We start from the raw sequence: 24,904 nt of genomic DNA, 5'->3' as shown, positions 1-24,904 counted from the left end.
TTAAATAAGGTGGGCTATTTGAGGCTATTTGTAAAAATGTACTATGATACAAAATATTCACCCACTAATTTAAAACCCCTTAATTTCGCCAAAGGGCGAACATTCGCCTCTAAAATTTTCCATGATGGGAAGAAGACAGATAATAAGATCTACTCAAAAGAGTAGTCCACTGGTACCATGCATGTGCATCTAGCCATCCAAGAGCAAGGTGAAGCCTTGATCTCACTGGTGCCTCGCTCACTTGAGATGGAAGTTGACCATGGCAGTTATTCTGTGTTGATGTGTAGTAGGTGGATCTTCAATCCTCTCTATCTGTCATGTGGGGGTTGCTATCCTTGTGGATAATTCGTTGGCATCTTGTTGGTTGTTTTCTTACTGGGTGATGTGGGTGGTGATATGCTGAAGGTTTAACCAATAGTGTATCTTTCTTTAATTTACCACCTAATGGAGCCCGATTGGTATCTGGTACATGTTTTGGTGCCTTTTGTTGTTTCTTATCTTCCAATATTACTTCAACCACTGAGTCCTCCTCTGATGTATCAGTACCTGTAACCTTTTCTGCTTCAACCTCTATTTGTGTTTGATTATCAACTATTAAAGGCTCATCATCTGATGTGTAAGTTTCATTAGAGCTTTGTGCTTTTGCCTCCATAGTTTCTGCTTGGGTCTTAGTGGAAATATCCTGCAATGTAATTTTCTTATTTTTATACTAGAGCTTCAAGAATTTCTTCTACACATTAATATTGGCAGTACCCACAGATTCCATTCAAGGATATCCCAAAAAAACATCCACGATATCCATATTTGAAGTATAAAAGTCACAAGGCAACACATACTTATCCATAGAAAGCTTCAAATCTTTATAAACTTGAACATCCTCATCATTAACCTGTGTGTTTTCAATGTGTTTTGCTGGCACTTGCAATTTTTTTGCCAAATTGACATTTATGAGATTTTTCTTGCAACTAGGATTTATAGACACAATGATCTTCTCCTTCTGAATCAATCCATGAACCTACAATAAGGATATACCAATAGGAAATAACCCCACATGTTTCTCCTTATCTTGTTTTCTGGCATGAGACCATCTATCTAAAAGTAATTTTTCAAATTCTTCATCGAGCAGGTTGGAACACTTCTTTTGGTTAAGTAATCCCCACCATGTGGCCGCCTCATTTTCAAAATTACTCAATACAAAAAATCTCCACTGATCTTCCCATAATGACTTTTTTTCTTTTATGTATTCTTCAATAGTAGGACCATTACCTTTTCCTGTAAAACTTAGAACCGCCATGAAGAGGGTTTTGAAAACAATTCACTTACTTGGCGAAATTTTGAAATTGTCACAGTTTAGTCAATATTGCTCAGAATCCCTATTATGACCTGTTTTCAGAAATGGAACAACCATTCTACATCTGCCCATGTGATAGAAATCCCAATCCAGGCACTGGAATTTCATATCTACACTGCAACTCTACGCTATCACCAAAAATTCTAAAAAAATAGTTGATTTTAAATTAACGATATCTCCCTCATCCGGACTCCGATTCGACCGATTTGTTTTTTGAAATTAGGTATTTTTTCACAAAGAATCCATATCTACAATTAGATTTTGCATATTTTGCCCCAAAATGTACATATAGGATCTGCAACACCACTGTTTTTTAGATCAGCGATATCTCCTTCATCCGTACTCCGATTTGGCCGATTTTTTTTTTGAAATCGGGTATTTTTTACAAGGAATCTGGATCTCCAATTAGATTTTATAGATTTTCCCCTAAAACATATATATCTGATCTGCAAACTCGCCACCCTAGAAAGTTCTTGCAAAAAAATAAAAAATATTCTCCACTTTTGCCCAAGAAAGTGCTTTGATACCACTTGTTATAGCTCTGACCTGCAAATATATGAAATGATACAAACATACCTAGAAATAACAAGATAGAAATGCTTCTTTATTGTTATCAAACCCTTAAGGTAGGGAAACACCATACATTCACTCCTTAAGGAAGGAGAACACTTGACAAGCCATATGCCTGTTCATATAATATTCCTTAACATCTCTCAATGGGGTGTCTCTAGCCTCTATATAGGCCTCATACATACAATACCATGGTTCCCTTAATACCATAGGCCCATTACATTATTTCTAACTACTTATGGTCCCTTACATAATACGAGTTAACCACCTTATTTATTACTGTGGCCCATCCCATTATTACATTATTCCCTTAGGTACCTCCCTTTTTACCCCATATTATCCCCCCCTAGGTACACTACAATCTATTTCTATCTTGTTATTTCTAGGTATGTTTGTATCATTTCATATATTTGCAGGTCAGAGCTATAACAGACCCTGTGCAGGGGTGATGTCGCCCCCCTGTTGTGCTCAGAGCAACAAACAAGGGGGGATTCCACCCTCCCCCCCCACACACATGTGGGGTAGTCGTGGAAATAATATAACACACCCAACATTCCACCAATTGTTGTTTTCTTTCCAAAGAGGGCCACAGGAGAGCTTAGTCATTTCTCCAACCCTGCAATGCCCATTGTTTCTCTACACCAAGAGAACTTCTCAATAGTCACAAACTTTGTCAATGCATCTACAATATTCTTCAAAGTGTCCACCTTTACCAACAATACCTATTTATCCTCAAGCATCTCCCTCAATAATTGATACTAAACATCAATGTTCTTTGTCTCTGAATGATAAACAAGGTTCTTTACTGAGAAGATTGCACTTTGGCTGTCATAGTCTATCCTTATAGCTTGTTGTACCAACCCCATACTTGAACACAATCTCTGCAACCAAAATGCTTCCTTGCTTGCATGAATGGTTGCCATGTGTTCTGCCCCTATAGTTGAAAGTTCCACTATAGATTGTCTCTTACTCATCCAACTGAGTGCACCCCCAAATAGGTTAAACACATACCCACTTGTAAACCTTCTCTGATCCATATCTCTAGCCCAGTTTGCATTAAAAAATCCATGGATTTCCAAAACTCTATCCAATCCTGGTCTTCCTTGGTAGCACAAACCATAATCATCAGTTCCACACAAATACCTCCAAATAGGTTAAATGCATACCCACTTGTAGATCTTCTCTGATACATATCTCTAGCCTAATTTGAATTAAAAAATCCACGGATGTCTGAAACTCTATCCAATCTTAGTCTTCCTTGGTAACACAAACCATAATAAATAGTCCCATGCAAATTCCTGAAAACCTGCTTCACTGTTGTCCAATGCTCCTTCGATGGTTTGAAATAAACCTGCTCAATACCCCCACTGCATGTGCAATTTCTGGTCCAATATAGACCATTACATACATCAGGCTACTAACTGAATTTGCATATTGGAACACGGGACATGTCCTCTTCCTCTTCTTGTGTCTTGGAACACTGTTTAGAAGATAAATTTACACTTACAAGAATAGGAACCTTCACTGGTTTACTATCTTTCATATTAAACCTCCAAAGTATTGTCTCGACATACTTCCTTTGATTTAACCAAAGCTTCCTCTTTTCTCGATCTCATTTAATTTCCAAGCCCAAAATATAGTTTGTAGCACCAAGATATTTCATGTCCAATTTGGAGGACAATTGGGTCTTCAAATCCTCTACAATTTCTTTCTATTTCCAACCAGCAACATATCATCCACATACAAGACCAAATAAATAACACGGTCACCAATTAATTTAAAATACGCACAGTGATATGCTTTGCTTTTGGTGAAGTCAAGTCCCCATATAAATGTATCAAATTTATGATACCACATCCTTGGTGATTGTTTTAACCCATATAGATACTTTCTAAACTTGAATACTAGTTATTTCTTACCCTTCACCGCAAAGCCTTCAAGTTGCTTCATGTAGATCTCTTCTTCCAGGTCCTCGTGAAGAAAGTTGTCTTCACATCCATCTATTCTACCTCAAAATCAAAAGCAACAACAACACATAAAGTAATATAATAGAAGCTACCTTGGGAACATGAGAAAAAGTATCACCAAAATCTATTCTCAGCACTTGGGAATAACCTTTTTCTACCAACCGAGATTTGTATTTTTCCACCTTGATTTTTGCATTTATATTCTTCTTAAACACCCATTTTCTGCTAATGGGTGTCCTTCAAGTGGACAACTCCACCACATCCCAAGCCTCATTTTTATGCAAAGATGTCATTTCATCAACCATGGCCTCTTTCTAGAGTTTTCCATCCTCTAAATCTACTGCTTCCATCATAATACCGGGATCATCATCAGTAATAGATAAAGCAAAATTTGAATGGAAAGCAGATGGACTATACCTTTCTAGCTACCTTCTTTCTCGAACTAATCTTCACAGAGCTGGATTTTGTGGCTCTTCATCTTGTTATTCCTCTTTTGTTGTAGAGTCTGATTCTTCCTCCTTTAGCTCAAACCATATCTTCTTAGGTTCCTTTTGTAGGACTTCGTGTTTAATAACATATTTCACCTCTCTAAACACCACATCTCGGCAGTAAACAACGTTCCTTGTTTATGGATTCCAAATATTATAACCTTTTAAGCCATCCTTATACCCAATAAAGATGAACCTTTTAGATTTACTATCCAACTTTGTTATTTTCTCCTTTGAAACATGTACATATGCATTTGTTGTAGCTGCTACAACCACCCTCCAAAAGTTTTCCTTAGCTTTATTTTGGAGCCACCCTACCAACTATCCTTTGCAGCATGTCTTGCAGTCTCAAGTACATAGGATTCAACTGAGTTTCAAAGGCTTTCCAGCTAGTTCATGTCAACTTTCTTGTCTCCCATCGCTGGATGCGTTTTCAACTTAGGTTATCTCCTGGCTGAGAGGTTCACTCATAAAATTGCTTAATTCTAGAGGGGAACCAACCTTCCCTCCAAAAATTGTGCAATCTTTCTGGGCTACCTGCCAAGCTCTAGAATTGTGTAATCGAGCCAAACAACCCTCCCTCAGAAAATTTCACAATCCAGCTAGTCACTGGGCTTCATCCCAAAAATTGCGCAATTCTAGGAGGCAGTGACCTGCTGACCCAAGAAGTTGCACAATGCATGAGGGAAAACTAGCATTGCTTAGCCCAGAAACTTCTCAAATCCCTTTCCCAAGCTTATAGACTGCTGCATGTGCCTTTAGGTTGACCGGTTCACTCCATGACTGAGAAATCCTCATTTGCATGCATGGGCGACTTTCTCCCGAAATAGAAAAAAACAACATGCAAAAAGAATCGCTAAATTTTAGGGATTTATTTTTAGTAACTAAAGGTTACATGAAAAGATCGTTTTAGAAACTTCCCTCCAAGTGTCACGTTTTCCTAGATTTGTGGCATGCACATCATAAGCCTAATACTTATTTATTCAACAATGTAGAGCTCATTCCTAACATCGATCTTGGATCTCTGACATCCCACAACACATCCAGGAGTCTTCGACACATTCAACTCAACTATTTTAGGGTAAGTCTGCTTTTCATGCCATTTACTACTTTTCTGACGCTTTTCATATTTCACTTTCTATGAATGTTGTTTGCTTCGTTTTTTTGAACACCCAATGTCATTTTAATGTATATTAGCTTGTAGAAGAACTATTTTAGTTTTTTTTTGCATTTCATTGTTATCACATGCATGACATTGTTTTTCACTAATGGTCATCGTTGCGACAACTCGTTTCACACACATGCATGCGTTCCAATTTTATGAATGTTACATTCACTATTTGCATGCATGATCATTCACTCTTGTTTACATTCAGTGTCGCCATGCATTCAAACCTCTTGATGTTTACAGTCGCCTGTCGACAGGTCTAGGCTGCCTTGGCTCGGACCTTGCCTCACCTGAATAGAAATGCGCATTTCTGGAAGTGAAGGCTCTGCCTTCCCTCCAGAAATTGCACAAACATGGCCAACACTAACCTATAGGCTTGCATTGCACAATTCTGGGAGGTGGTGTCTTACTGACCCAGAAAATTGCACAATGCAGTTTCTGGGCATGCATGTCTTTACTGACCGAAACTACACATTGCACAGTTTCAGTCCTCAGCAGGCAAGCTGTACTGTGCATTGCGTAGTTCCAGTAGTTAGTCAACCTTCTAATAGCATGGACTATGCCTTGTGGATTTTCAGCGGTCAGTCTCCCAACCTCCTGGTGAAAATTGTGCAATCTTTACTTCCAGTCATCTAGGTGTGTTGCATGTCAGTCCTTAGATTTGTTTTGGTTTTTAGATAACAGATTTCTTGCCATGAGTGTCACTATGTCTCCAGTTATAGCAAGTGTTTGTCCGTCTCTTAGTAGTTACGATGGCCTCCAAGAGAGCAGAGTCAAAGGACACCGTTGGAAGTGAAACTGGAGGTGCATTTGAACAAGTGTCTACGGGCCTGCTCGTTTACGAAGACACCAAGCTGGTCTTAGAAAGAGACATCAAGATCAAATGGCAAGACATCAATGATACATTCTCAAGCACATTTGAGGAAGATCTGGAAGACTGCAGGGTCTATGTCAACATCCACAAATCTGGCTTGTGTTGAAAATGCAACAAGATGATGGAGCTTAGTGAAAAGAAGTCGCCTTCACTAAGTGGGCCTGCAGGCTATTTTCGGCGCAAAGTCTATTTTTAGAATATGTCTATTTTTAGACATATGGATCATGGTCTATGAGTTGCAGGATGATATTTGTGGATGATTGGTCATGTTGGTAAAAATAGATGGACTTTAATTTTTAGACATATGGGCAGAGTCTATTTTTAGACTACCAGTCTAAATATAGAACAGTCGAATATTATTAGCTCTTAATAATATTTGGACTATAAACATTATCTTATCCTCTTGGAGCACTTCAATTCGAGCTACGGATATGGCACATGCAACTATCAGAAGGAAATACGCTTTTCTTATGGGTCAGTTGAGCTATTGCATGATGGACTTCAGTTAGAACTCAAGTGGTTGAGTTTGGTGGAGTTGATTGAGGAGTTGATGGAGTTGTGTTCAGTTTGACTTGGTTGAACTAGTTGTATTTAGTTTAACTGCAAATTCACTAGTGATGAGTGATGTGAATTAATTATTAATTAATTCACTAATTATTAACTCATAAAGAAACTAAAGAATACATCAGTTAACTCAGTGCATGGACAGTTCAGTGGAGACAAATGTTAGAGGTGGGTGAAAGAGTGAGACTACTATCAGTTGTGACTATAGCTGTGCATGAGATTTGCAAAATCATTGATTGAGATTTCCAATGAGGATTGCGCAGTATAATCCAATGAAAAACGAGTTTGGAAAGTGATCATTCTCACTTTGGATTGCGTAGTAGAGGCAGACAGACAGCGAAGGAGATTTGAACTTGTGACTTGATTCAGATCTGAGCTAGTTTGTGTGTAGCAGGTGGAGATAGTACTGAGTACTTGTGAGGAGTATTGTACTATGTCTTGTTACATGTTCTCTATCATTATAATATATAGATAGTGTGGGGTTTTCAGCTGTATGCTTTCCCTAGGTTACATATTGTGTTAATGTGCACATGCGATTGATGTTTCATTGTTTTTAATTTCGCAAAATTGATGATCAACGTAGAGGAGGTTATGTATTATGCATGCATTCCGCAATAGTGTATAATCAGGATAATCTATGTGAATAAGTTTCATATTATTCAAAACTTCTACATGGTATCAGAGCAGAGTTGGTCATCAGATCTATTATTCAGAAAGTGTTTACATTTTATTTCTTCAGGCAGAGTCTGTAATCAGGCCAGGTAGCCTCTGGATTCATCCTTCTTTTGGAAGGTGAGATATCTGGTAAACGCCTATACAGTCAATCTATGTACGAGAAATACTTTGTTCTCATGAATTTTAGATCAGAAGCGGTTGAGTTTTGAGCTGGCGGAATTCGAATTTGCAGAAGTGTTTTCTTGGTGTCGAAGTTGAAATGTCTTTCAACGGATTGCAATTGGAGTATGCTCTTAAAGGAGGCTCGAATTATATTGCATGGAAAGATAGGATGGAGGCGATGTTAGATGACAATGGGTTGAAGGATTTCATAGAGCCTGAGGTCCCAAAGCCTACTGATGCTACTCAAGTTGATGCTTGGCAAAAGAAGACATCAAAGTGTCAAAGGGTTCTGTTGGAGGGCGTGAAGGATCACATTTTATCCAGCCTACATGGAAAGGTTTCTCCATACTTGATGTGGAAAGTGTTGACAGATTTATTCCAAAGCAAGAGCGACCAGAGGAAGTTGGCGCTCAAGGATAAATTTAGAAACATTAAGTGTGAGAAGGGAGACAGTATGCCCAAGTATCTCACGAAGTTCACCCAATGCCGGGATGAGCTGGGAAGTGTGGGGTGACCGCTGATGATGAGGACTTGGTGAGCTTGGCTCTCTTTGGTCTTCCGAAGAGTTGGCATTCCTATCAGGACTCTGTCAATGGTTGGGAGAAATTGCCAGGATGGGAGAGACTTTGGTCAAATCTTGTGCAAGGGGAGATCAGGCGGAATACCAGGAATGGATCTTCATCAAAGGCATCTTATGAAGAAAATTGCACTTTGGCTGCCAAAGCAAAGAAGGGGAAGAACAAGAAAGCTTCTCATTCCGGTGTGAAAGGCAAGAAGCAGGACATGTCCAAGGTGAAGTGCTTTCATTGTCACCATCAAGGACATTATGCCACAAATTGTCTGCAGAAGAAGAAAAATAAGCAAGCTGCTGGATCTGCAGTGAGAGATGCCTTAGCCTCATAGTTTGAGCTGGATTTTTCGTTGATTTCATGCTTGGTATCAAGTGTGATGGGATCGGTATGGTTCTTGGACAGTGGTGCATCTTTTTACATGACAGGAGATCGAGATTTGTTTTCTGATCTGGATGAGAAAGATCTTGGAGTGCACATCGAGATGGGCGATGATGGTAGATACAGTGCGACCGGTATCGGTACCATTTCCTTTGAGAGGGAGTCTGGTAAACCCTTCATATTGAAGGAAGTGATGCATGTTCCAGGATTGAAGAAGAATCTTATCTCTATGGTGATGTTAGAAGACAAGGGATATGATGTTGTTTTCAGCGAGGGAAAGTCTTTCCTGCGCAGTAAGACAACTGGAGAAACCTGGAAGATATGATGTTATTTTTAATATTATCTTTATTCTCCAAGCTGATCTCCTCCTTTATCCTCCAATAGTCGAGCTAGGAGTAGGCATCCTTTTGCCAACCTTGCTTGACCTAGACGTGGGGGTTTTGACTAGAGTTAGAAGCAATTTTTGGGAACATCTTGGTTTCCAAGTTGTAAAGTTTCTTCTTATAAATTTAATAGCAAAGCATAGTCGTGCTTTCAATGAGTGAAAGACTAGCTTCAGTCACAAGAACAGGATAGGGAATATTACCTTTAATATGGGAGTTATAGGTTATAGATTTCATTTGGACAATAACATGTAAAACAATAAACATAATATATTTATCTTACAAAAATTATCTAATTATTTGTTGGCCAATGAGGACACGTGACTTATAAATAAATAGAAAAAAAAAAGACGTCCCATACTTAACAAAAAAAAATAAAATCATATCCAAATTAATATCCACAAAATACTTTTTCAAATAAATAAATATTTTTATTTATTTATTAGATATCAATTTTAATAATATTACCGTCTAAATTCAATTACACACTAATAAAAATAAAAAATTTTGAATATTACAAAATAATTTTTATTTATCCATTAATGCTCAAAAATGAACTTTTTTATATTAAAAAATAAATAGTCATCTTTATTAATATATATGCCTCACAACTCAATCATATTTGAGAAAATAGATATCAACCTTAATATTAAATAGTAAATACTTACTTCAATAAATATATATGCCTCACAACTCAATCATATTTGAGAAAATAGATATCAACCTTAATATTAAATAGTAAATACTTACTTCCCACCTATGAAAAGGTGTGACAAAAAATTATTGATTCCTTTATAATATTATATTATATTTTTTTTTAACACATTTTTCAATTTTTCAAAATTAGAGAAAGCCCCACCAAAATTATTGGCCAATTTTATTTATTTATTTATAATATTTATTGGACATGTAATGGTGTGGAAGGTGAACGGCCAGAGAGTCCAAAGAACTACTTGGAATATGAAACCAAAGGTCATTCATGTATTATAAATATGTATCATTGTCAATAAAAAAAGTAAACTAATACTTATCATTCATATTCTATATCTAAAATGTATGTGTTTAACATGATATCAGAGCATCTAAAATATATGTGTTTAACATGATATCAAAACACATGTATCAAAACTAGATATTTAAGTCATTGTTTTGTTGCGTTGTATTTGAGTCATTGTTTTGTTGTGTTGTGATCCATATCCACTGCTCCTGTCCCTTTCGTTTCAGAGCAGGTGGATAAGGGTTTTGTCGAAGAATCTCACTGCTCGTGAGCTTTCTATCTATAAAGTCTACGTACATTCTATTTATTCATAACCCTATTTTGTTCCAAAGAGGCTCAATCTTCATACATATATTATATATATTGTCGTTGGAGTTATATTTCGTACATTCACAAATCTTGGATTCTTTATTGGTCCTTCTGCTCTGTATTGTATTGGTCCCCTTGCGTTATAAATATGGAAATGGAAAAGGTGGGTTCATGGTGGAACGAATTGCCTACTGACTTTCAAATTGAGATATGTGCGCGTCTGCCGGTGGAGTTTGTGTATAGTTTTCGCATGATCTCCCGGCAATGGAACGACTTTCTTTCATCGAACTACTTCTTAACCAAGTGGGTTGAGACAACTCTCAACAGGAATCAGCCACGGCTGGTTATGTGCGATTTGAGTATGAAAATCCCATGTATGGCTTTCTGTTTCTACACCAGGACCTGGATTACCTCATGTTTTGACTTTTCCTTCCTTGAGGACGAGGAGTGGAAGGAAATCGACAATTTCAAACCATCTGTGGGAGGATTCATCTTGGCCGCAAATATCGATCTAGGACGCTGTAGCAGGCTCTGCAATCCTTATACACGAACGTTCGTTGAAATTCCGGCCCCACAGGCATGGCACTACTTAGATTGCATTGTTGTGGATGAGAAAAATAATGATTACAAAGTTGCAGCTGTTGGGATCCAGTGGCCAGTAGAACGACCAGATTTGGTGGAAATTTACGAAGCGTCCCAAAAAAGATGGAGAATAGCGGGTTACTTTCCCGGGAATTTAAGGATGCCAATATCCGTGGACTTTATTTACTACAAAGGAGCATTCTACACATACTGCTGTTCGGGTCACGTGAGTGGTATAGCGTCTTTCACTATTCCCTTAGAGGAGGGAAGCTGTACTTCACCTATAACCCTTCCCGTGCGTTTTGTACCATTCCCCCGGAAGTTGGGGAACCGTCGTCATTATCATTCGCGGATGATCACCTGCGGTTCCCGTCTCCTATACATCTGTACCAAGACCGTGGATGTGATTAGTGTGTGGGAGTTTAAGTTTAAGAGTGAGGAGGGCCAGCCGGTGCCTCTGTCCAGCTCGCAGAATTGGGAATGGGTGGAGATTACACAGATGCCTTCCTCCCTTCGGGAAGAGTGGAGGGGAAAAATAAAACCACATCGTTTGCATTGGGATTGCATAGGAGTGGGAGATCACGTCTGTTTCGTAGCATCACTCTTTGGGAGGAGCCAAGCAAGGAAAGTAGTACAGGGAATTATTGCTTACAATTTAATTGATAACAGATGGAGTTGGCTTCCCAACTGTCCCATAAGCCTTGAGGCCGAGGCCGAGTTCGCCATTTACGGATTTATAGCCGTTGAACCAAATCCACTTATCGAAATACAGTGAAATAATAATTAGAGTAGTCTTTAAAGCGACTTTTTGAAAGCCTTTCCGGTGATTTTTTCCGGTGAAAATCCGGCAGTAATTTATTGGAATCCAAGTTTGATAGCGAATTTCTGCACAATGAAACCGTCCCAGGGGTTTTTCAGGGTGCTGAATCCGAATATGCAGTTAAAAAACCATTTTAACTGCAACAAAGCATGATTTCATCTCAATTTCTTCCGCCGGATTCCGTCACAGGAATCTCAAAAAGTCGCATTATAGACAACTCCATAATTTTGCAGTGGTTGATTTAAAATAAAATTTGTGTTTAAATATTTAGAAATTTGACGCTCAGAAATTTTCTTTATGAATTTAATGATTAATGGTCGTTTTGCCTTTTCCAAATTCTGCAGTGGTTAATCTAAAATAAATTTTTAGAATTTTGACGCTCCGAAATTTTACTTTATGAATTTAACGATTAATGTTTGTTTTGCCTTTTCCAAATTTATAATTTGGTACGGGTTGTTTTGTCTTTTCAAAATTTATAATTTGTGTTTAAATATTTAGAATTTTGACATTCAGAATTTGTCTTTATGAATTTAATGATTAATGGTCGTTTTGCCTTTTCCAAATTTATAATTTTGTATGGGTTGTTTTTTCTTTTTAAAATTTATAATTTGATAGGGAAACAATAACAATAAATATATTACATTTAAAAGAATTAATAAAATTAGATTTATAATATTTTTTCTAAATTATTTTTAGAGTTAAATATTTTTATTTTATTTTGATGATGATGATGGTGGTGGTTAACGTCACCAAGCATTGTCTATCGGACCTAAAGAAACAAGTTATTTATTTTGATTTAAGATTTTATTCCTATGCTCAAAAAGCTTGGAGAGAAGCCTCCCGAACTCACTATAATTTTGACATTGTAAAAGGCTATGAAAGTTAGTGTTGTAACAAAGATTGTGAAACTGAGATCTAATGTGGTTGTACGCGGGGCACTCTAAGAGGAAGTGGGTTTCACCCTCATGTTCCTATTCTCACATATATGGAAGATCTTTTCCATCCATGGCATTTTAGGAACTGCCCAATGACCTATTTCACTATGGAGCTCATGAGAATTCGTTCTATTCTTTGCTATATTAATTTTCTTCTTTGAGCTAGTTAAAATAGAGAGATTCTTTTGATCTTCTAAGATGTGGTTGATGACCTTCTTATAATAACTTAATTTTCTTTTACCCGCTAAATCTTTCTCACACCACATTTTTTCTTTGAAGTAACAATACCTTTAATGTTATTTAAGTTTTGCAATGCATCATTCTCGTTGATCTCCCAATAGTTTAACCACGCCCTTCTGTTTTTATGCCACCCTCGATTAAGCCTTAGGTGGTTTTGGCTAGAATTTAAAGCTAGCTTAGGAATTCTATGATCTTCTATGTTATTGAGTTTGTGCTTGTACAACAGAAATCTAATCATAGCTAGGCTCTCAATAGGGGAAATACCTACTTCTATAAGGAGAATAGGATGGGGTGTATTACTTTTAATTTTCAGGTCATAAGTTATAAAACACTTCTGGATTTGCTCAATCTTTCTCCATGATTCTCTGGAGATGGTGCAACCCCAAACCTCATAGCCATATAAGATAACAGGAGTGACTAAAGTTTCAAATAGGAACGTCTGTTTATCCCACATTACAAGGTTTGTTGTTTTACAATTATTTTCAAGACCAAAATAAGCTTTCCACCCCCCATTAATCCTTTTCTCAATGCTATGATTCGAGTTGAGCTTGTGATGAATATGAATTCCTAGGTACTTGTATGAATACACTTCCTCCAAGTTATTATTGTCATACATAAAATTAGCGTAAGTGTCCTTTTTGGATTGGATAATCATAACTTTTGTTTTGTTAGTGCTAACAGTCATACCCATGGTAGAGCAGAAATCCTTAAGAAGCCTGAGTTTCTTATCATGATCAGATGGGCACCTTGCCAAAAGAACAATATCGCCAGCATAGAGAAGAAGGATGACGACTATCCCCGCTAAGATCGTGCCATCACATCCTGCTTCCTCTAAATAGCCTTTGAGCTTATCGATGAAAATGCCAAATAGGGTAGGGGAGAGGGGGAAACCTTGTTTAACTCCGATGTTACACTTAATATCTTTCGACCACCCCTCATTGCTCTTTAACTTGACAATTACATTCTCGTATAACCTTATAGTGGCAGCTCTCAACTCGAGAGGAACCTTTATCTCTTCTAATCTATTCCAAAGGTTGTATCTAGGAACCATATCGAAAGCCTTTCTAAAGTCCACAAAGCAACAAAATAAATTGGATTTATCATTACGACATTCTTTCGCAAAAATCCTAAGCGTAAAGAGGTGGTCTGTTGTTGAGTGATGCCTTCTGAAACCTACTTGGTCTTTAGCCCACTTACCTTCACTTTCAATCCATATGCTTAACTTCTTTTCCAAAATACTACCGTATAACTTGGCTAAGAGAGGGTTTATCATAATTGTCCGATAATTAGAGGGGTTATTTATATCCCCACTTTTAAAAATAGGGATAATGAGGCTCTCAGTCCAAGTTTTAGGGAACCCTTGCTTCACTGCTTGATTTACTGGGGGTTGAGGATAGGACCTCCAATTTTTAAGATTTCTGCCTGGTAACCTTCAATGTCCTTAGCTTTCCCATTAGCGAGGCGATTAACCCCAAACTTAATGTCTTCTAAAGAGAAAAATTCTTTCGTTGTGAGAAGGGTTTCCAAATTATCCATGACATTTGGAGATCCATAAATCTTTTTAAGATAGGAATTCCAATCGTGAAGAGCAATTTTATTATTATCTTTAGTCTTCCTAGTCAGAATCTGCCTCCAAAATTTTTTAGGAACTACCTTAGAGAGGTGTAAGAGATTCTCCTGTCTTTGACGAATGTACTGCCTCTTTTTCCTTTTAGTTAGGGCTTTATATATTTTTATCTTGTCCATTTTAAGAGATTCATCAACAACTTCCTTAATTGCTCTCCTCGCACTTTTACAATCTTTGTCATACCATGGATTGGTTTTGCTATTTCTTTTATTATTTGAAACTTCAATTGAGAACTTGTTAATAGAATATGAGAGGGTTGTAGTAAAATTATGATAGAAGTCTTCTATGTTGTCTATACTAGATAAATGAAGCAAATCAGTTTTTAATTCATTTAGAAAGAGATCATTTTTATTTCTATCAAATATTAAGTTCTTTATATGATAATCAAGAAAATTATTAAAGCTTATTAAAATTTATAATTTTTTTCATATTTATAAGAAGATAATAAATTAATAAGAATTTTTTAATATCTTACTTTTATTGATTTAGGCTTCTATGATCCATATCAGATTTTTGAAGATTCTTTGGCGAATATAAAATTAATTTATTTTAATATATATTCCTTTCACTGATATTTTAATTAAAATATAATTAACGCTTACTCTATTTTTAACTTTTATAACTAACTATTATCTATATAAGAACTTTGAATTTTAAATTAATGTATTTTATGTTTTACTTATTCTAACAATTTTAGGTTAATTTATTTTAATATATATTTATATTAAAATTTAATTAACTATTTTTTATATATAATTACCTTGATATTTAACAATTTGAATTTAATTTATTTTATGATAATATATTAATTTTACTTATTCCAATATATATTTATGAAATGGTCCACTTACATTTATTTTAATAAGAATATTAATAACGGTATTAACTTATTTGAATAAATAAAGTTTATAACCCTTATCAAAGTCAAACTAGCCGTTTCCCGGTCAAATCTAGTTGTTGACATTTTAGCCATTACCGTGTCTAAAAATTTGGGTCATTGGATATTCTGCCCTATCTATTTATTGTGCAAAGAGAGATCTGCTCATTCAACTTGTCCTGGCGATGAACCACACTGGTTGGTTCGAAACGCGTCGACAAAAGTATCTCTATGTGATTTTCGCCGAAGAATCTTCAAAAATCTTAATTTTATGTTTGAAAGTTTTAATATTCCAGAATTATAGTTTTTTTAATATAGAATGTAAGATAGATAGATAGCATGGCAAATATTATGAAAACTAAATATAATGTAAGTACAAGATGGATTATTCTCTTTAAATTTGGAAGCAATAATATTCTTATATTATCATTACTCTTTTTGAGATGTTCTTCACCTTTATCCTCTAATGTGTCAGCCAAGCTTGGGTGTCCTTATGGTATCTTCGATTGATTCAAAGATGAGAGTTTAGACTATAGTTAGAAGCAAGAAACCAAGATAATAGATTTCTTATAAATCAAACCAAAATAATAGATTTCCCTCTGAGGGTTTCTCTTATCTATCATTTGTAGGTTTCTTATATATTATGTATCAAAACCCTTGAAAAGGGACCAAGTGCATGTTAAACTTAAAGCAATATTAAGTTGTTGTGGGTTTGTATAAAACTCGTATCAGTTTGAGTTAATACTAGTAGTCCTGTCCTTCGCAGCCGCATTCCCACTGATGAACACCTAAAGCGCAGAGCTGTATCCGGTCCCTCGCGATGTGTACTATGCAAAACAGACTCAGAGACCACCGAACACTTATTCTTAAGATGCCCCATTGTTCTTCAATTATGGCATAACATCAAACTCCATATTCAGTTCTCTGGGGATTGGTCTGGTACAGACCTCATCGACGCTTGGATCGACTGGGGAAACAAACACAGTGGCTCGAAAGCTGTAAACCTTCCGATCATAGTTAACTGGACTATTTGGAAGGTCAGGAACCGAATGATCTTTGATGGATGGGAGGCTAGGTGGCCTCTCGTTGAAGCTGGAATCATTACAGCTTTTAACGAATTACCAAATCCTCCTCTCTTAAAACAGCGACGATCGACCCCTCCTCCCACCATCGACACGAGCTCGCCATGGGCCTTCTTCGATGGGGCTGCAAACGAACATGGCTGCGGAGCGGGCATCATTATCCACAAATCCTCGAGGCACTTCTACCACATCAAAGTTGGATTGGGGGATGGCACAAACAATTACTCTGAGCTCATTTCTCTTCGTCATTTGCTACATTTTGCACTCAGTCACCAATGCACCAACATCAACATTTTGGGCGATTCACAGATTGTCGTTAACTGGGTCAATAGAGTTACCACATGTCACTCACACACCCTAAATGTACTGCTTGATGAAGTTTTTATACTAAAGGAAGCTTTTAATTTATTTCACATCTCTCATATATACAGAGAACATAACCAGACTGCTGACAAGCTTTCCAAGGAGGCCGCGGTGATGGAGCATGGATTATGGGAAATCACTGAATTTTTGGATCAGCAGGAGCAGAAGTACTACCACCGGCCTTATATAGACCCGACATATCCTACTGCGGGTCAAGGGGCGATATAATAAAACAGTTTTTTGTTTTTTGACTGCACATCATGATATATCTTGCAATAGATTGCGGATTGCCAAAAATGGCACCTATCTTGCACAATTTTTGTAAATGTAACAGACAGATATATAGCATTGAACTGCAAATATTTGTGAAAAAGTACAGAACAGTTGGCATATGCTTTCAAAGCATCTACATATGTAATTTTTCATATTTATAATGAAATATTACGGATTTTTCCAGTGGAAAAATACTAGTAGTCCTATTATGGCTACATTTTCAGAGTGACGCTATAACTATTTCCTTGAGTTAATGAAATTATCACGTTATTGTGCACGTACATATGGGTGTGATTGTAATTTCATAGGATTTTACTTTTGGACTAGCAATGACTCACAATTCCAGTGAAGAAACTTTGTATCCTTCTTTGTGTAGCCATTTTCATCATTACATGGTTTTATCATTATTATTTTCCAAGCCATTGATTTTAAGTATTATAAGTGAATTTGTGATTAAATGTTAGGAAATTAACATATTTTCATATATGTCTAAAAGTGTTAAGAGTTTTGTGATATTGTAGGCTTACTTGGAGATTTTAGAAGGGTCATACCTAGCCATACAACCACAAATTCGAATTCCAAATTCCAACTCATGAGGATTTGTGGAATAATCATAGAAGATGTGGATCATTAACTATGTAGAAGAATCATGGATGAGAGGATTTTGAGAGGATTTGTATCTTACGTTCTTAGAAGATTGGTTGTAACCACAAGAGATAAATGTGGATTTATGAGGGATCTAAGGATCTACATTTATTGTATCGTTATCCTCATTTTTTGTATAAATAGTGAACCCTTCATACAAAGCATTGTTAGATGCAAGATAATGGTTAGAGGTTAGACGTAGCTAGTTGTTAGTTGCTAGTTGGAGGTTCCAATTTCCATGCAAGATGTGATTTATAAAGTGTGGAGAGAGAATTCTTGTAATATCTTGTAACTTCATGTTTATGAAATACATAGATACAATGGTTTTTCCAACTTTCTTGAGAAACAAAGTTGCATCATCAAGATCATAATTTTTGAAATTGAGTTTCTAAAGATGCTCAGTTAAATTCTCGTACTAGGCTCGCAGTGCTTGCTTGATTCCATACAAGGATTTTATAAGCTTTCGTACTTTGTTTTCCTCACCCTTCATAACAAGTCCTTCTAGTTGGGACATAAAACATTCTCTTTCATATCTCCATTCAAGAAAGAAATTGTTGCATCCATTTGATGGACTTTCCAACCGTTCTAAGCTGCCAAGGAAAAGACTGTCTGGATGGTAGCCCATTTTTCCGTGGGGAGAAAGTCTCCTCATAGTCGACCCCTTCCTTCTATGAAAAACCTTTTTCCACAAGCCTGACTTTATGCTTGTTAAAAAAACCATCTGGTTTATACTTTTTCTTGAAGACCCACTTGCAGGCTATTGGTTTGTTTCCTAATGGAGGATCAACCAGCTTCCAAGCATCATTCTTTATCAAATCATCATATTCTTTCGGCATTACCTTTCTATTACTCATTAGAAGTAGCTTCTTTGAAGGAAATTGATTCAAAATATGTAGATAAATCTAGTTCGCAATCATAAGAAACATCCATATCAACGAGTGAATTAGGATTGTCTACATCACCTCCATTCTGTATGGTTGAGCTTCTTGTTCTTGTCCTTCCAACCTATTCAAGAGGAACACTTTCAAGTGTCCTTGTTAGCCATTTTGGAGGACCTTTCTGAGATTGTCCAACATGCTCAGTTAACTGAGATGGTGTTGAATCAAGATTTAGTCTCCCAATTCTGTCAATCACGTCACTCAAAATGTCACAAGTGGGTGGATCTTCACGTGGGGGAGAGAGTGCTTCAGAAAAAAGATTCCCCAGATTGATCTAGTATAGGGATCCACCCTTTAAGATGTGGAATCTCATTATCAAACTCTTGAAAAGAATTTTCGTGTCCAAATCTATCCAAGTTATAAAGTTGTCAATAAAAAACATTGCCATTCTTGGAAGATTCAAGAAAGATCATATCTCTAGATATTTTAAACTTCTTATTCAATTCATCATAGAGACAATATGCTTTAGAGGTATTTAAGTACCTAAAGAAGATACCTTTGCAAATCCTTTCACTGAGTTTGTTTCATTGTTCTTAGGTATGAATGCATAATAGGTGGAACAAAATATCCTGAGATGCCTCAACGGAGGAATTTGGCCATAATAGATTTCATAGGGAGTCTTGTTTTAGATAACATTAAATGGACACATATTCCTTATATACGCAACACATAGAACTGTATCAACCCAAAACATCATTTTAACATTCTTGAGAAACATCATGGAACATACCATATTTAAGATTGTCTTGTTCATTCTTTTACCTACTCCATTCTGTTGGGGATTACAAGGCTTATTTTTTTGGTGTTTGTTCCCATGCTTGTAAAGATAGTCTTCAAATTCATTTGTTGTATATTTCTTTCCATTATCGGTACGAATAGATCCAATATGAGATTGTGCATCATTTTCAACCTATGTATGAAAGTTCTTGAATGTTTCAAATTTTTTAGATCTGTTCTTGAATAAATAAACCCAACACATTCTGGTGTAGTCATCAATAAATGTCATCATATATTTATTATCATTTGCGGAAGGAACAAAAATCAGGCCACATAAATCCAAATGAATGAGTTCAAGTTTTCTATGTGCTCTAGAAGGTCAATCATGAAAAGATTGTTTGTTGTGCTTTCCTAAGATACAAGCATCACATTTATTAATTTTCCTAGGAATTTTAGGCAAACCAGTAATAGCATTTTTCTTCAACAAACTAAGGCTTTCATAGTTAAATTGTCCAAAGCTAGCATGTCATAAAAGAATTGATGGAAATGTACCTTCATCATAGTGAGAAAAATATGAAAAAATTTGTGCACGAGCAAAGGTTCTTTGCAACTTTAGAAGTCTTTCTTGTTCTATCCCAGTCATGAAAAGTGAGTGATTTAGTGCTTTTATAACCTCAACCTTGCCATCAAATATGTGAGTGGAGTGTCCTTGTTGATGGATGTGGATCAAACACAAGAAGTTTTTCCTTGTAGGTTTTAACCCCATATAGAAATTACCTACACACAAATTCTAAAATTAGAAAATAAACAATGGCGAGAGCATAAAACATAAAAAAAATATACACAAAGATTTTCCCCTCGATCCCAAAACCAGGACTACCAAATTGATTTTTCATTAAATTCCTTTCAATGTTACAAAACATATATATACACATGTTGAAGCATCTATAAACCCCAATCCATTAACCCTCGATTAGAACATAACCATAGTTCCCTTGATCGGGTCTACAAAATACAATGGACAAAAAACCATCATGCCCAAAATGTTGCGCAAAATCCATGTAAAAAACCATAGGTATGTCTACCCACCTAATATAGGGTCCAAAAAAACATTTCCCGAGGATTTGCCCCAGATCCCATGTAGGGGTGATGTCACCCCCCTGTTGCGCTCGGAGCAACGTATAAGGGGGGCTTCCACCCCCACCCCCCACACATGGGGTAGTCGTGGAAATAATATAACACACACCCAACATTCCCCCACTTGTTGTTTTCTTTCCAAAGGGGGCCACAAGAGAGCTTAGTCATTTCTCCAACCCTGCAATGCCCATTGTTTCTCTACACCAAGAGAACTTCTCAATACTCACAAACTTTGTCAATGCATCTGCAATATTCTTCAAAGTGTCCACCTTTACCAAAAATATCTATTTTTCCTCAAGCATCTCCCTCAATAATTGATACTGAACATCAATGTGCTTTGTCTCTGAATGATAAGCAACATTCTTTACCAAGGAGATTTCACTTTGGTCGTCACAGTCTATCCTTATAGCTTGTTGTACCAACCCCATACTTGAACACAATCTCTGCAACCAAAATTCTTCCTTGCTTGCATGAGTGGTTGCCATGTATTTCGCCTCTGTATTTGAAAGTTCCACTATAGATTGTCTCTTACTCATCCAACTGACTACACCTCCAAATAGGTTAAACACATACCCACTTCTAAATCTTCTCTAATCCATATCTCTACCCTAGTTTGCATAAAAAAATCCATATATTTCCAAAACTTTATCCAATCCTAGTCTTCCTTGGTAGCAAAAACCATGATCATTAGTGCCACACAAATACCTCCAAATAGTTTAAATGCATACCGACTTTTAGATCTTCTTTGATACATATCTCTAGCCTAATTTGAATTAAAAAATCCATGGATGTCCAAAACTTTGTCCAATCCTAGTCTTCCTTGGTAGCACAAACCATAATAAGTAGTTCCATGCAAATTCCTGAAAACCTGCTTCATTGTTGTCCAATGCTCCTTTGATGGTTTGACATAAACCTGCTCAATACCCCCACTGCATGTGAAATTTCTGGTCCAGTATATACCATTACATACATCAGGCTACCGACTACACTTGCATATGGAACACGGGACATGTCCTCTTCCTCTTCTTGTGTCTTGGGAAACTATTTAGAAGACAACTTTACACTTATAGGAAAAGGAACCATGACTAGTTTACTATCTTGCATATTAAACCTCTGTAGTATTGTCTCAAAATATTTCCTCTAATTTAACCAGAGCTTCCTCTTTTCCCGATCTCGTTTAATTTCCACGCCCAAAATATAGTTTTCAGCACCAAGATATTTCATGTCGAATTTGGAGGACAATTGGGTCTTCAAATCCTCTACAATTTCTTTCTCATTTCCAACCAGCAACATATCATGCACATACAAAGCCAAATAAATAACATGGTCACCAATTAATTTAAAATACACACAGTGATATGCTTTGCTTTTGGTGAAGCCGAGTCCCCATATAAATGTATCAAATTTATGATACCACATCCTAAGTGATTGTTTTAACCCATACATATACTTTCTAAACTTGAATACCAGTTATTTCTTACCCTTCACCACAAAGCCTTCAAGTTGCTTCATGTAGATCTCTTCTTCTAGATCCCTGTGAAGAAACGTTGTCTTAACATCCATCTGTTCTACCTCAAAATCAAAAGCAACAACAACACATAAAAGTAATATAGTAGAAGCTACCTTTGAAACAGGAGAAAAAATATCACCAAAATCAATTCTCAGCACCTGGGAATAACCTTTTTCTACCAATCGAGATTTGTATTTTTCCACCTTCATTTTTGCATTTATTCTTCTTAAACACCAATTTTCTTCCAATGGCTATCCTTCGAGTGGACAACTCCACCACATCCCAAGCTCATTTTTATGAAAAGATGCCTCTTCATCAACCATGGCCTCTTTCTAGAGTTTGTCATCCTCTGAATCTACTGCTTTCCTCACAGTTCTGGGATCATCATCAGTAATAGATAAAGAAAAATTTGAATAGAAAGCAAATGGACTATACCTTTCTAGCTGCCTTCTTTCTCGAACTGATCTTCTCAGAGCTGGAGTTTGTGGCTCTTCATCTTGTGATTCCTCTTCTGTCGTAGAGTCTAATTCTTCCTCCTTTATATCAAACTATATCTTCTCAGGTTCCTTTTGTAGGAATTCATGTTTAATAGCATATTTCACCTCTCTAAACACCACATCTCGGTAGTAAACAATGTTCCTTGTTTATGGGTTCCAATTCTTATAACCTTTTAAACCATCCTTATACCCAATAAAGATGAACCTTTCATATTTACTATCCAACTTTGTTATTTTCTCCTTTGGAACATGTACATATGCATTTGTTGTAGCCGGTATAACCACCCTCCAAAAATTTTCCTTATCTTTATTTTGGAGCCACCCTACCAACTATCCTTTGCAACATGTCTTGCAGTCTCACGTACATAGGCTTCAATTGAGTTTCAAAGGCTTTCCAGCCTGTTCATGTCAACTTGCTTGTCTCCCATCACTAGATGCATTGTATACTTAGGTTATCTCCTGGCTGAGAGGTTCACTCATAAAATTGCTTAATTCTGGAGGGGAACCAGCCTTCCCTCCAAAAATTATGCAATCTTGCTGGGCTACCTACTAAGCTATAGAATTGCGCAATCGAGCCAAACAACCATCCCTAAGAAAATTTTACAATCCAACCAATCACTAGGCTTCATCCCAAAAATTGCACAATTCTGGGAGGGAGTGACCTACTAACCCCAGAATTTGCGTAATGCATGAGGGACAACTTGCCCTGCTTAGCCCAGAAACTTCACAAATCCATTTCCCAGGCTTGCAGACTGTTGCATGTGCCTTTAGGTTGATTGGTTCACTCCGAGATTGAGAAATCCTCATTTGCATGCATGGGCGGCTTTCTCCTGAAATAGAAAAAAGCAACATGCAAAAAGCATCCCTAAATTTTGGGGATCTATTTTTAGCAACTGAAGGTTACATGCAAAGATCGTTTTAGAAACTTCCCTCCAAGTGTCACGTTTTCCTAGATTTGTGGCATGCGCATCATAAGCCTCAAACTTATTTATTTAGCAATGCAGAGCTCATTCCTAACATCGATCTTGGATCTCTGACATCCCACAATACATCTAGGAGTCTTCAACACATTCAACTCAACTGTTTTAGGGTAAGTCTGCTTTTCATGTCATTTGCTGCTTTTCTGTTGCTTTGCATATTTTGCTTTCTACGAATGTTTTTTTCTTGGTTTTGTTGAACACCCACTGTCGTTTTAATGTGTATTAGCTTGTAGAAGAATTGTTTCAGTTTTTGTTTGCATTTTACTGTTATCGCATGCATGACATTATTTTTCACTAACGGTTGTCGTTGCGGCGACTCATTTCACACACATGCATGCGCTCTAGTTTTCTAAATGTTGCATTCACTATTTGCATGCATGATAATTCACTCTTGTTTACATTTAGCGTCGCCATGCATTCAAACCTCTTGATGTTTACAGTCGCCTGTATGCGGGTCTGGGTTGCCTTGGCCTAGACCTTGCCTCACCCGGATAGAAATACGCATTTCTAGAAGTGAAGGCTTTTCCTTCTCTCCATAAATTGCACAAACATGGCCAACACTGACCTCTAGGCTTGCATTTCTCAATTCTGGGAGGCCATGCCCTACTGACCCAGAAAATTGCGCAATGCAGTTTCTGGGCATGCATGTCCTTCTTGACCGAAACTACACATTGCACAGTGTCAGTCCTCAGCAGGCAAGTTGCATTGTGCATTGCGTAGTTCTAGCAGTTAGTCAACCTTCTGACAGCATAGACTGTGCCTTATGGATTTTCAGCAGTCAGTCTCCTAGCCTCTCGGTGAAAATTGCGTAATTTTTACTTTCAGTCATCCAGGTGTGTTGCATGTCAGTCCTCAGATTTGTTTTGGTTTTTAACTGAGATATTGCTTGCCATGAGTGTCACTATGTCTCCAGTTATAGCAAGTGTTCATCTATCTCTTAGTAGTTACAATGGCCTCCAAGAGAGCAGAGTCAAAGGACATTGTTGGAAGTGAAACTGGAGGTGCAGTTGAAAAAGTATCTATGGGCCTTCTCATTTACGAAGACACCAAGTTGGTCTTAGAAAGAGACATCGAGATAAAATGGCAAGACATAAATATACATTCTTAGGCACATTTCAGGAAGATCTAGAAGACCGCAGGGTCTATGTCAACATCCACAAATCTAGCTTGTACCAAATTGCATCTAGGTATCCCATGTTTCTGTGCGTGGACATGATACATTA

At 36.9% G+C, this 24,904-nt stretch overlaps 1 protein-coding gene across 1 annotated transcript; it reads left to right on the top strand.

Moving 5' to 3' along the window:
* The first annotated feature begins 10,606 nt into the window (after window positions 1–10,606).
* LOC149211528 (F-box only protein 8-like) lies at window positions 10,607–11,815 on the top strand. The gene has a single exon (XM_089388417.1). It carries the CDS (start codon window positions 10,607–10,609, stop codon window positions 11,813–11,815), a length of 1,209 nt encoding a protein of 402 aa, XP_089244543.1.
* The last annotated feature ends 13,089 nt before the right edge of the window (window positions 11,816–24,904 follow it).

Source organism: Pinus tabuliformis, chromosome 1_1 (assembly GCF_031772625.1).
Source record: "Pinus tabuliformis cultivar Carrire ecotype Pingquan chromosome 1_1, CPIR1, whole genome shotgun sequence".
NCBI lineage: Eukaryota > Viridiplantae > Streptophyta > Pinopsida > Pinales > Pinaceae > Pinus > Pinus tabuliformis.
Note: the sequence above shows the minus strand (reverse complement) of the source record. Positions and strands in the feature narration are given on the sequence as shown.

Excerpts from the sequence above, each read along its gene's own strand:
- LOC149211528 (XM_089388417.1), top strand. The coding sequence starts at position 10,607 with ATGGAAATGGAAAAGGTGGGTTCATGGTGGAACGAATTGCCTACTGAC.